At 45.8% G+C, this 13,606-nt stretch overlaps 1 protein-coding gene and 1 long non-coding RNA gene across 2 annotated transcripts in view; one reads left to right on the top strand and one right to left on the bottom strand.

Annotated features, from left to right (window-relative positions):
- LOC138723401 (uncharacterized) overlaps nucleotides 1–13,606 on the bottom strand; it is an 80,542-nt gene that overhangs the window by 641 nt on the left and 66,295 nt on the right. The window lies entirely within an intron of this gene.
- On the top strand, nucleotides 7,179–13,250 carry PTGS2 (prostaglandin-endoperoxide synthase 2). Its single transcript, XM_069862348.1, has 10 exons — nucleotides 7,179–7,239; nucleotides 8,137–8,253; nucleotides 8,363–8,506; nucleotides 8,978–9,121; nucleotides 9,482–9,663; nucleotides 10,497–10,580; nucleotides 10,738–10,984; nucleotides 12,019–12,305; nucleotides 12,469–12,616; nucleotides 12,773–13,250. Exons 1-10 carry the CDS (start codon nucleotides 7,188–7,190, stop codon nucleotides 13,177–13,179), a joined length of 1,812 nt encoding a protein of 603 aa, XP_069718449.1. The 5' UTR covers nucleotides 7,179–7,187; the 3' UTR covers nucleotides 13,180–13,250.

Here is a 13,606-nt window from a genome sequence, read left to right as displayed (position 1 = left end):
GAACAAGAAAAGGGATTAACAAATAAAAATAATTAAACTAAATAAACTTTATTACCCAAAAGCATTATGCTGAAACAATTTGTAAATCTTCTAGTTTCCTTTATCCAGTTTAATGTCAGTGTGCTGGAAAGTGATGAAAAATTACAAAGCACGGTATTTGCTGGATAACAAGAGGCCATCGTACAACAAAAGAGCATGAGAGTGGATGAAAGAATTTCTTAGAAGTCAAGCAGGAAGTAGTTAAAAAAAAATCCCAGCCTCTGTAACGAGGAACGTAATATTTGCAAATCTTCTCTGCATGGATGGATTTTCCGTGGAGGTTTCCCATAGAAAGATAGCCTTTTGATTGCTTATTTTTATAGCATAACAGAGCAATTACCCTAATACGAGTTTACAGCCAGTTCGTGAGATGACAACAAGCAGATAAAATGTCAGCTGATGCTTCTTTATGTAAGGGGGCTACAACATCTGATTACGTATTTTTCTGAGCTAATTGTGATCAAATGTCTCCATAGGAAATATAAAGCATATTGAGGCTGCCTGGGGAAGAAAAACAGGGGCTCTGCTAAAAATAACTCCGAGCACTGAATCACAATAGCAGAGAAGTTTATGGTTTAAGTTCAGTAGCAGATTGCCAATAGAGAAAACTCGTTTTTCTTCATTCAAGTAGCAATGAAAAATATTTTCCATTCTAACAGATACAGTTCAAATAGGAAGATAAACCCATAGACGAGTGCATCCAAAGTCTCTGAAAAACTAATAGCTCGTGTTTATGGCCTTTTCCTTAATACTCACCATAAAAAAAAAAAATCTAAAGTTTTGCCACTAAAAAAAAAAAAATGGGGCAGCTTGTAGCTAGGAAGAATTTTTCAAAGTCTTTCTCTGCCTCAAAGTCAAACTATTTTATGGGATTAAAATGTCATGCTTCACTCTCCATTCATCTACACTCCTTGGAAAAAGCTCATCCTAGAGTGCTTCGAGCTGAGTTTAAGTCATTTAGGGCTTGTTTTTCAGGAACTAGTCAGGCAGGCCTGAATTTGTGACTACCAAGTTTGCAAATGAGGAAAAGAACAACATTGTCTAATACATTTCACCTGAAAATCAAAACCCACGGTTCTGGAAGCCATTCTGCTGAGGCTTCATTCATCAAGTTGTGTTTAAAATAATGTAAATTAAATGTCTAATCACTGCCAACGCAAAGAGCTCAGCCTTGCTTTGGATAAGGCGGAGATTCACATTTTAGCTGTAATTAATGAGCAATTCTTGTCTTCTTTTTCTCTCTAGTTTTGTGACACATTGGTGCTCACCAGAAGTGTGCAGACTCCCTAGAACCACATTACAATAGAGGTAAAGGGCAGAGAAGCCACCAGGGGAAACCTAGCCATGATGCAGGATGACAATGGCAAGGGGTGCAGGTGCCTCACCTCACATACCGCCTCACTAGTTAAATTTTACATAAATTCACTCTTTTCACCTTAGTTTCGCTCCAGCCTTTGTTTCTTAACTGAATCCATCAAGAACATCAAAGGATTAAATCAAGAACTGGAAGACATTGATAAAAACAGAAGCTTGGAAAGATTTACTTGAATGAGGTTCACTCTAAGCAGATGGTAACAATAGAAAGGGCCATCTTCCATATCAGAAAGCAACCCCCAAAACTCCCGTTGACTTCCAAATAAAACACATCAGTCGGAGCCAGAGCCCATCCACAAGTGCTTCTTGCCAATCACAGCCCAGGGGATTCTTGCTGAGTGCAAGGCATTCCAGCTCCCAGATCTCATACACTCTGTATTCATACGTATTTTTGACTGGAACAAGTTTCTTTCGTGTTCCAGACAACTGTAACACAAGAGCAGTAGTCAAGGAACTCCACGAATGAGGCACCTTTTTACGGTGATTTAAAATAAATATAAGTCCCTTGTTTTAAACCCAGGTAATGGAGTAATTTTGTCTTCCAGCAGAACCTAAGGGTGCCAAAGACCCAAATGACCAGAATGCTCCATAAGGACACAGAACAGAACTGGCAGCCCAGTTGCCTGGCCATAAAAAAAAACAGTGGTTGATTTTATGGGAGTTTAAGGCAACTAAACAACCAAACACGTCCATTAACACATTTCTGATTATCAGAAGGCAGCAAAAGAACCTTAAAGCTACTGACTTCCTCCTAAGATCTGTAGGTTGTCAAGAACATTTTCAAAACCTCAAGTACTGTTATCACATCTCTGTGCCTATCAGCCTTAGATTTTTTCCTTGAGATGCAATTATTAAACACTTCTGTGATAGCAAACTTCCGACTGAGCGCATTTTGCAATAAAAGAGCAGAAAAGTACAGACTGAAGAAATAAAACAGTCAGGAATGCTTGCCAGGAAATTACTGCACGATTAAACATGACAATAAAATTCCCACAATCACAAAGGAAGGGAAAATATTTGAAACATATTAAAAAGGCTAAGGGATAAATTCACTGCTAGCTTAAATGCAAAAAGCCCCATGGATCTCAATGCTGTTTATTCTTTTGAACCAGCTGATATGAGGAGTCTTTGCTTTAGCAGTGGTCATTCCACATAACGCACAGACACCAGAAAGCCTGTTGGTTGGGTGATTTTTCCATTTTAATAGAAAATTCTAAATGCAAACAGTGGATAGGGAAAAAAAATGTGTTTTCTTTTACTCCATTTTACAGAGTACCTATAGATAGAGTCATAGAATAGTTTGGGTTGGAAGGGACCTTAAAACTCATACAGTTCCAACCCCCTGCCATGGGCAGGGACACCTCAAGCTGCCCAAGGCCTGGGCAACCTGGGCCAGGGCCTCACCACCCTCATCGTGAAGAAATTCCTCCTTATGTCAATATATAATATAATAATATATGATTTTATATATATATATATTCTAGATATAACTTTTCGTACATGGTTAAACTTCAAACAGGGACTAACAGCTTCCAGGACATCACCTCCTCCAGAAATTTCAGGCAATGTACAAGTGCTGAGGTTCAGGAAGCTGCTGCCTTAGCCTAGACCCAAGTGTACTTAAAATAACTGTCACAGAAGTAAAAATTATTTACTGATTTTTCACAATGGCTGTTTAGATGCCAAAAAAAAAAGAGAGAGCCCTTGTTAGCTGATGCAGAAATTCTCCACCTGGTGGTGAACACTGCCACAGCAAAACACCTTATTTTTAAAACCAATTCACCTCCAAACATATAATTCATTCTGTATTACAGACAAGCCCTTAACAATAGGGGAAGGGCAATCTAAAACAGCACTATCCTACCTCCCTGCTTTTCCTGACAAATCCTTTCACTTCTCCTGCAGCTGTCAGGCCCACGAGAGACCTTCCCCAGCCAAAAACAGGCTCACAGGAAGATCACACTGGCCGTGGACAGGGTGGAAGGGGAAGAGTGCTGGCTGGTCTTGCAGCTGCAGAAGTGACCCTTCCCAAGGCGAAGCACCCTCAGCCAAGGCTGAACTTCTGCCCTCTTCCTCAATTTACCCACTGGTTATTTACAAAAATTAGGAACTCTTAAGTATCACCTACCAATACCCCCAGGATCCTCCAAATCATACCACAGTTAGCCTTCTGTTATCCTTTGGGCTTGTTCAGCCTGGAGAAGAGAAGGCTCCAGGGAGACCCCAGAGCAGCTTCCAGGACTGAAAGGGGGTCCAGGAAAGCTGGGGAGGGGCTCTTGATCAGGGCGGGCAGGGACAGGATGAGGGGGAACGGTTTTCAGCTGAAAGAGGGAAGATTTGAGATGAGATCTTGGGAAGAAATGTTTTCCTGGGCCCTGGCCCAGGTTGTCCAGAAGCAGTGGTGGCTGCCCCATCCCTGGAGGTGTTCGAGGACAGGTTGCATGGGGCTTGGAGCAACCACATCCCATGGAAGGGGGTTTGGAATCAGATGGGCTTCCAACCCAAACCATTTTATGTTTCTACGACTTTATTATTCAAGGGGTACTTCTCTAGTGGCACACAATTAGTTCAGTTTTCTTCTTAACACTGCTGGTTCTACAACCTAGAAACTTTTTCTGGGTTTACATTTTCCTATGCAACTTATTAAAAAGTAACATCTCATTTGCCCGGTGTTTTCAGTAAAGCCTTCTCATCTAACAGCATCAACAAAAGCTTTGTAAAATAGAATAAAATCAGTGCAAAATGGACATAAAACATCTACAAAGGCAGATCCTTGACCTACGGCGTTGTGAATTCCATGCATCCCTCTCTACACCTTGTTCCGCTGGACACTATCCATGTTTCACGATTAGTGAATTTGGCTTACCAAACCTCGCAAGGCAAGAATCAAACATCCTCCTTTCCCAATAAGAAGACTGCGCCACAGATGACAGGGTTTGCATGTTGCCACAACTCATTCTTGCCCTGCAGTGCCCGCCAGATCTGGCCCCTGACAGCCGTCCTCCACTTCAAGTGCATGACCGAGGCCAGTAGGTTTTTATGTATATGCGTTAAGTATGTAAATGTATAATAAATGCATGGCTTTTCCTATGCCAGAAGAATCATAGAATAGTTTGGGTTGGAAGGGACCTCAAAGATCATCCAGTTCCAACCCCCGTGCCATGGGCAGGGACACCTCCCACTGGATCAGGCTGCCCAAGGCCAATCCAACCTGGCCTTGAACACCTCCAGGGATGGGGCAGCCACAGCTTCCCTGGGCAACCTGGGCCAGGGCCTCACCACTCTCCGTGTGAAGAAATTCCTCCTTCTGTCTAGTCTAGATCTGCCCCTCTCTAGTTTATACCCATTGCCCCTTGTCCTATCACCACAAGCCTTTTTGAACAGTCCCTCCCCAGCTTTCTTGTAGCCCTTTCAGGTACTGGAAGGTGGCTCTAAGGTCTCCTTGGAGCCTTCTCTTCTCCAGGCTGAACAACCCCAACTCTCTCAGCCTGGCCTCGTATGAGAGGTGCTCCAGCCCTCGGATCATCTTTGTAGCCTCCTCTGGACCCGTTCCAACAGCTCCATCTCCTTCTTATGTTGAGGATTTCACATAATTGGACACAATCCTCCAGATGAGGTCTCACAAGAGAGGAATAGAGGGGCAGACGTGATTACAGGTTTCCATGCACCATCCCCTAGAACACTGAGGATGACCCACTCACCGTTGCTGTACACAAATTATTCACTCACCACAATACAACCTTTCTGGGCCAAAACCAAGATCTGGTTTCAACTGGACCCAATCCACTTTCTGTAGAGTCATCGATCTGCAATTTAAACACAATCAACACTGAACCTCAAAGGAGATTTTTTATGAAAACGGCAATGGACTGTTACCCTTTGGTGTCTAATGCTGACATCAGGGGTGATGGGAGCCTGCAGCCAGCCCCCGTGCAGGGGATTACACAACTGCCTGCGTCTTTCATCACACACTTTCCACGCACAACGAAGATTAAAAATAGCAGAAGTGTGTGCTGATTAAAACAATAGTGTATGACAAAAAGGTAAAGCATCCTCCAATGGCAAAATGTGAGCTGTGCTTGAAGGAAATGAGCAAAGATTTGTTTACGAAGCGGCTGCACAGAGCGGGGGGCGCTCCAAAGGAAACGCGCCAGGGAAATTTCAGAGTAAGGTGTCCAAGAACAGGATCGGGTCATGTTGGAAGCACAAATACATGGAAATAAAGCCCATTTCTGCCCTCTGTGCCCGCTGGGTGCCACCCACATGCGCTGCACGGGTCCCCTTGCTCCCATGGAGAAGGCAGCCCCAGCACTGCTTAACGAGAGGATTGCAATTAAGTAATTCCCAGCCCAAGCGCCTTGTTCCCAGGGCTTTTCCCACCAAGGGACAGGTGTGATGGCCCTTTTCCAGTCAGGACAAGGTGCAGGAGGAGCCGTGCCCTGGACACACAGCTTGGACATGGGACAGTGGGGCAGCCGGTTCCTCTTTGACCCCCCCAACCTCGTCCTGCCGCCCTGCCTTCAGAGGGTGCCATTGGCCCGTGGAAGCGGACAATGCCAGGTTGGATGGACCTTGGGCAGTCTGACCCAGTGAGAGGTGACCCTCCACATGGCAGCGGGGTTGGAACTGGATGATATTTAAGGTCCCTTCCAACTCAAACCATTCTATGATTCTATGACAAGTGGGTCCTCCTCCTGTGCCCCCAGGGATGCAGAGGGACAGAGATCCCAGCTGTCCCCCAGGGAGGGATGCAAAGTGCCAGGGATGCAGAGGGAAAAGGCTCCCAACCACCCCACCAGGTGGAGATACAGAGGGGTGGGGATCCCAGGTGGAGATACAGAGGGGTGGGGATCCCAGCCCCCATTTTGGGTGGGGATGCAAAGGGAAGGGGCTCCCAGCCGTGTTCATCCACATGTCTCCCCGCCAGGCAGGGATGCAGGGGGGCAAGGGGATGGAGGGGAAAGAGGAATGCAGAGAAGGACGGGGATGGGGATAGAGGGGGAAAAGCAACGCAGAGAGGGACAGGGATGAGGATGGAGGGAGAAAGGGATGCAGGGGGAAAGGGAATGGGGATAGAGGGGGAAAGGGACGCAGCGGGGAAAGGGATAGGGATGGAAGGGGAAAGGGATGCAGGGGGAAAGGGGATGGGGATGGAGGGGAGAAAGGGATGCGTGGGGGTAGAAATGGAGGGGGAGAGGGACACAGGGGGACAGGGATGGGGATGGAGGGGGAAGAGGATGCAGGGGGAAAGGGAATGGGGATGGAGGGGAGAAAGGGATGCAGGGGGGACAGAGATGGAGGGGGAGAGGGACACAGGGGGACAGGGATGGGGATGGAGGGGGAAGGGGATGCAGGGGGAAAGGGAATGAGGATGGAGGGGAGAAAGGGATGCAGGGGGGACAGAGATGGAGAGGGAAAGGGACACAGGGGGACAGGGATGGGGATGGAGGGGAGAAAGGGATGCGGGGAGGGGGAAGGATGGGGATGGAGGGAAGAAAGCCATGCAGGGGGGGAGAGATGGAGGGGGAAGGGACACAAGGGGGAGAGGGGTGGGAATGGAGGGGGAAAGGAGAAGCCGGAGCCGTCGGGGGCCGCTGGGCAGGGCACGGAGCCGCCTCCCAGCCCGTCCCGGCAGGTGGAGCGGCGGGCGGGGCGGCCGGAGTCCCCGTTCCGCCTCTGGAGGGAGGGCGGCAGGCGGCCGTGACTCAGCCCCGGCGGCGATAAATAGGCGGGCGCTGCCGGCCCCGAGCACCGCACCGACCCACGGCCGAGCCATGATCCTGCCCTGCGCCCTGCTGGCCGCGCTCCTGGCGTCCGGCATCGCTGGTGAGTCTGTCCTGGCCTTCCCAGGCCTTCCCCTTCCACCGAATACCTTCCTTTCCCATCCCATCTTGTCCTTTCCCAACCCGTCTTGTCCCTTCCCATCCCACCGAATGCCTTCCCACCCTGTCCTATCCCTTCTTGATCCATTAAATGCCTTCCCATCCCATCCCGTCCCTTCCCATCCATCCTGTCCCATCCCCTTGAATACCTTCCCATCCCGTCTTGTCTCTTCCTATCCCACTGAACGCCTTCCCATCCTATCCTGTCTCTCCCTGTCCCATCGAATGCCATCCCGTCCCATGCCTCAGCAGAGCCGGAGCAAGCAGATCTCTGCCCCTCCTCAGCTGCAGAATGTATTTGCTATTTCGTTCTGGTCTGTACTTTCTGGGACTTTTTGCAAGGGTATGGAGTGATAGGAAGAGGGGAATGGCTTTAAGTCGGAAGGGGGGAGATTTAGGCTAGAAATCAGGAAGAAATTCTTCATGATGTGGGTGGGGAGGCCCTGGCCCAGGTTGCCCAGAGCAGTGGTGGCTGCCCCATCCCTGGAAGTGCTCAAAGGCAGGCTGGATGGGGCTTGGAGCAACCTGATCCAGTGGCAGGTGTCCCTACCCACGGCAGGGAGTTGGAACTCTATTATCTTTAACGTCCTTTCCAACCTAAACCATCGTGAGATCCTGCGGTAGAAAGGGTGTCAGGCTCCGAGGTGATCCAGCTGTTGGGAAATGCAGGCAGATCCCTGTACTTTCCCTACTAACGCTGCCCCAAGGCTGCTGTGAAGGGATGCTGCTCTGTCTCCCTGATCAGCATCGCACTTCAGGGCATTGCTGACCCACGTGTGAACAGTCAGAACGCTGCTGCAGCTGTGCACGGCACTCACCGGAGTGTTTGGTCTCATTCCAGCCAACCCCTGCTGCTCCAACCCCTGTCAGAACAGAGGAGTCTGCATGACTGCAGGATTTGATCGGTATGAATGCGACTGCACGAGGACAGGATTTTATGGGGAAAACTGTACGACACGTAAGTATCTTAAATCCCTTCTCATGGAAATGAAATTGGAGAATTCTGAACCAGGATTGCAGGTTGTTTTCTGTAGCTAACTTAACAATCTCTCTGTCAATGCTCACAGCGGAATTCTTCACGTGGCTGAAGCTGACATTGAAACCTTCGCCAAATACCGTCCACTACATCCTCACCCACTTCAAAGGAGCCTGGAATATTGTCAACAGTATTCCCTTCTTACGAGATGCTATTATGAGATATGTGTTAATGTGTAAGTACAAGTTTTCTCTTCTAGGTGGCAGAAGTTACTCATAGAACTCCAGAATCTTGCACTCTCTCTCTCTCTATATATATATAGGTCTATATATAAAGTTTGTAAACTAAAATGCTCCAAACCACAAATATGCCAAAGAAAATTTAAGATTTTGGCACTTGGCAGAGTTGTGTGAAATGTGCTTTGCAATGGAAACGTGTTTTGTTCTTACCTCTAATCAAATCCAGGGGTTTGCTAGCACAAACTTCATGCCAATTTGGCTGTTAATAGTTAGATCAAACTGGTGATGCACGACCTGGTCCTGTTACTGTGATCCCATTTAAAATCAGTAACTGATATGTGTGGAATTTGTTAATGCAGCTGTTGCCAAAAATAACTGAAAATATCTGGTGCTGTGATTTACTTCTTGAGACTGAAATGCACAGTTGGAAAAAAAAAAAACAAAACACCTTTTTTTGTCTTTTGCAGCCAGATCCCACTTGATCGACAGCCCACCGACTTACAATAGTGATTATAATTACAAAAGCTGGGAAGCTTATTCCAATCTTTCCTATTACACAAGAAGCCTTCCACCAGTAGGACTTGACTGTCCAACACCAATGGGTGTTAAAGGTAAGGAAAAAAGCAGATGGCCTAATGTGCACTTCTAGGAATTCCTGCTTATCTTATCCTCTTGGAAAATACCGTGAGACCTGCTTGTCTATCTCCATTTTTCAATGTAGCTGGCTTAAGAGCAGCCATGGTTTGGATAGAGAACTATTCTGGTTCTCGTTATTGAATTACATGCTAAAACCAGGGGATTTAGGAGTTTCTAAAACCAAGCAAATGAGCGTAGAGAAGCAGATAATTCCCCTTATTTCTATGCTGCTGTCTTTTAATAATGCATTGAAAGACTTAACCCTTTTTGTTGGGAACAACATTAAGTACTGCACAGAGTTACTTTGAGTGTCTCACTGTTTCTTTCTCTCACAGGTAAAAAGGAACTCCCTGATTCAAAGCTGATTGTGGAGAAGTTTTTGCTAAGGAAGAAATTTATTCCTGACCCACAAGGCACAAACGTGATGTTCACATTCTTTGCCCAACACTTCACTCATCAGTTCTTCAAGACAGACCACAAGAAGGGACCTGGCTTCACTAAAGGTTTCGGCCACGGGGTACGATAATAGCTCTAACTTGAACACAGCCCTTGGTTCTTAGGAGCTCCTGAGCAGCTTGAATGAGACCTTACAGGTTGTCAGGGTACACAAACACAGGTGCATGTATAGGCACCACCAGCGCAAACCAATGGGTTTGTAACCAATTGTAACCAATGGGTCTGTAACTTCTCGGTAAGCAAAATTGCAGCACTCGATAGCATCTCTTCCTGGGTCAGAACTGCTTGTGCAAAGCATGTGGTTCCATTTAAAATGGCTGGAGAGCAATCAGTGTGACTTCTATTCTTCCCAAGAATCCGCTTTCACCTAAAGCATGTTAAGTTCTGGATACTTGCTGGCTCTGGACTCTTCCAGTTGCAAAGAGCTGTATCTAGTACTATGAAGCAGATTGTGTGCTATTAATTGAAGAGAATTTGTTTAAACAGGACTTAAAAAGCACGCTTGGATTTAGGATCTTTATCTACAAAACACGCAGCCTTTGGACAAAGAATTCTTCAGTAAAAGTGTAGCGTGGATATCTAAAACAGCTGTAAAATACTTGCATATAAACAAAGAGCTGTTTGCCTAATAGAAAGCTGCTGATTATAAAGAGTCCTCTTAAACTGCCAGTTGATTTAAAAACCTGCTCTTATGCAGAGATGGCTCCAGTTGCCAGCAAATAATTTGGCTTCATCTTAAATATCTGTGCATGTTACTTATAAGGAAATTATAACGTAATTAAAAGGTAAACATCTATGGATGCCTGTAGGAGCTCATCCCTTAGAAGTGGGACCTATCCTAAAATAGCAAAAAATGCAGCTCGGCTTCATGTTCTAAATGCTTTTATTTTATAGGTTGACCTGAACCATATTTATGGAGAGACTCTGGAGAGACAACTTAAACTGAGACTCTTGAAGGATGGAAAGCTAAAATACCAGGTATGTCTTACCTCAAAATCCCTGCCTACTAGGATCTAGCACTCTGTGCATGGCATAGTTGATCTAAAATGCAAGCCTAAAGTCAGCACTAGCAGAATCAACACAGCTTAATTCATAAGGACTGTAGCTTACAACTCTTTCTCTCTCTGCTTTGTAGATGATCGATGGAGAAATGTACCCGCCAACAGTGAAGGACACTCAGGCGGAGATGATCTACCCTCCTCACATACCTGAACACCTGCAGTTCTCTGTCGGGCAGGAGGTGTTTGGTTTGGTCCCGGGACTGATGATGTACGCTACAATATGGCTGAGGGAGCACAACCGGGTCTGCGACATCCTCAAACAGGAGCATCCCGAGTGGGACGATGAGCAGCTCTTCCAGACTACTAGGCTCGTATTGATAGGCGAGTGTCACTTTTAACTACATGTGACTCTGACCCTCTACGCATTATCTACTGCAGCTGCAGTGTAGTAAGAAGAGAAGCTATGAATCTAGAAGAAATTGCTGTGAGGGCATATATCTGAGCCTTTGTCACTGGGACTGTGTTAAGATACGGCTTCCTCTTGGCTGTCTTCAAGGCAGAACTGAAAAAAAGCTGAGCTAAGTAATGCGTAATTCCCTTATCCAAGGGAAACAGAAGTGAAGCAGTGAAAAGGCAGGAAGCTGAGATTTGTTTCTTGGGGAGAAAGGCTAGATGACCTCAGGCTCTCACAGCTTGCAGGGGGTTTTGTGGGTTTGTCCCTGGGGTTGGGTCAGTTCAGGTATGCTTTAAAAGAAAGGCTGTGATTAAGTCCACAGTTGAGGCAGTTATATAAAATGTAGTTCTACATAGTTCTCCTGCCTTAACTGTTTGTTCATTAGTATTTCATCTTAGAATCATAGACTAGTTTGGGCTGGAAGGGACCTTAAAGATCGTTCAGTTCCAACCCCCTGCCATGGGCAGGGACACCTCCCGCTAGAACTATCTTGTGTAAATATACTTGTATATTGTGTTACGATCTGGTGTAAATGTACATTAAGCTTTAAAAAGAGCTTGCCCAAACTGAGACAGCAAACCCAGACAACTGTATTAAGCAGCCTGGAAGCTGAGAGTTGCTTTCAGATACCAGCTTTCTTCATTATCCCCTACTCCTACCTCTATCCTAGAGAGCATTGTGACTGAACACAGTGCAGATACTGATGTGGAAGCAAGCCATAGAAAACACTTCTCTACCACAGCCAAAAACTTTTGGGATCTTAAGTACTGTGCCACCCCTTGGTCTTAGATAAAATGATATCAATCATTTTCTGTAAGAGACAGCAGAATGTTGAAGCACCTGCCACTCCAGATCACTGCAGTATTTTTCTTTTAGAGCAGTTCAGCAGTGATATTCCCTCTCAGAGCAGGGTAACCATTTAAAGTTTCTAAGGCAATTGTTACCAATGTCTCTCCAACAGGAGAGACAATCAAGATCGTTATTGAGGACTACGTGCAACACTTGAGTGGCTACCACTTCAAACTCAAGTTCGATCCCGAGCTGCTGTTCAACCAGCGATTTCAATACCAGAACCGGATTGCAGCTGAATTCAATACTCTCTACCACTGGCACCCACTTCTGCCGGACACGTTCCAGATCCACGACCGGGAGTACACTTTCCAGCAGTTCCTCTACAATAACTCCATAATGCTTGAACACGGCCTTTCCCATATGGTGAAATCTTTCTCCAAGCAAAGTGCTGGCAGGGTAGGTACTTCCTCAAGTTGCTTGTGATCCAACAGAGACCTGAGCTGGGGACAGGACAAGGGGGTAAAATAAAGCTATCCAGAAATCTCCATATCCTATATAGGCACAACTTCCTTGTGGCTCTTGGTGGGAGATCTTACAACTTTTCATCTTTTTTAAATAGGTTGCTGGTGGGAAGAATGTTCCCGCTGCAGTACAGAAAGTAGCAAAGGCTTCAATCGACCAAAGCAGGCAGATGCGATACCAGTCCTTGAATGAGTACAGGAAACGCTTCATGTTGAAACCCTTCAAATCATTTGAAGAACTTACAGGTAACCATTTTCATCCTTTCTAGCAAACAAAGGCCCCTCTTTTAAAATGGCGAGCAGTCTTGCGATGCCATTGCTGGACCAGAACAGCATGGCATTGCTATGAAAATAGGATCTTTTTCCACTTATGGTTTTTTTTTTATTCATCAATAATTGCAGGAGAGAAAGAAATGGCAGCGGAACTGGAAGAGCTTTATGGAGACATTGATGCTATGGAGCTGTATCCAGGCCTCCTCGTAGAAAAGCCACGTCCAGGTGCCATCTTCGGTGAAACAATGGTGGAGATCGGAGCTCCGTTCTCTCTGAAAGGACTGATGGGAAATGCGATCTGCTCCCCTGAGTACTGGAAGCCCAGCACCTTCGGTGGAAAAGTGGGCTTCGAAATAATCAATACAGCCTCCTTACAGAAGCTCATCTGCAACAACGTGAAAGGGTGTCCTTTCACTGCTTTCCACATCTTAAATCCTGAACCCACAGAGGCAACTATTAATGTTAGTACCTCAAAAACAGCAATGGAAGATATCAACCCCACACTACTACTGAAAGAGCGATCTGCTGAGTTGTAAAAATCCACCTATCTATTTATTTAACTTTATATAATAATTTATTCTATTTATAGCTTAAAATGTTTAAAAACTTGAGCATCTTCTTTGTGGGGGTTGTCCTAGGTTCCTTACTCAGGTAAGGCTTCCATTTACAAAAGGGATTTTCTGTGTCAGAGCTCTACAGTGGTGAATCCCTTGTTTAAAGTCTTCTGTAACAGAACTATGTATTCCAAAGTGGACAGAGGTTCCAGCTTTTTTAATGTTGTTTTAATACTTGACAAAGGGTGTTGGTGGTGTTTTTGTCTTTTCACTTGATAGGTCACATAACACTACAAAAGCAAGTTATTGCCTCAGTAACTTCTTAAACTTGAAAACGGGCCATTGAACTAAAATAGCAAGAAAATTTGACTTGATGAAAACTACCAGAAAAGATCATGAATTCAGCAGA

Source organism: Phaenicophaeus curvirostris, chromosome 8 (assembly GCF_032191515.1).
Source record: "Phaenicophaeus curvirostris isolate KB17595 chromosome 8, BPBGC_Pcur_1.0, whole genome shotgun sequence".
NCBI lineage: Eukaryota > Metazoa > Chordata > Aves > Cuculiformes > Cuculidae > Phaenicophaeus > Phaenicophaeus curvirostris.
The sequence above is the reverse complement of the archived record's forward strand: the minus strand, read 5'-3'. Positions and strand labels throughout refer to the sequence as shown.

Coding starts and splice junctions, on each gene's coding strand:
- PTGS2 (XM_069862348.1), top strand. CDS start 7,188: ATGATCCTGCCCTGCGCCCTGCTGGCCGCGCTCCTGGCGTCCGGCATC. Junction 8,507..8,977: donor TATGAGATATGTGTTAATGT/GTAAGTACAAGT, acceptor TGTCTTTTGCAG/CCAGATCCCACTTGATCGAC. Junction 9,122..9,481: donor AACACCAATGGGTGTTAAAG/GTAAGGAAAAAA, acceptor TTTCTCTCACAG/GTAAAAAGGAACTCCCTGAT.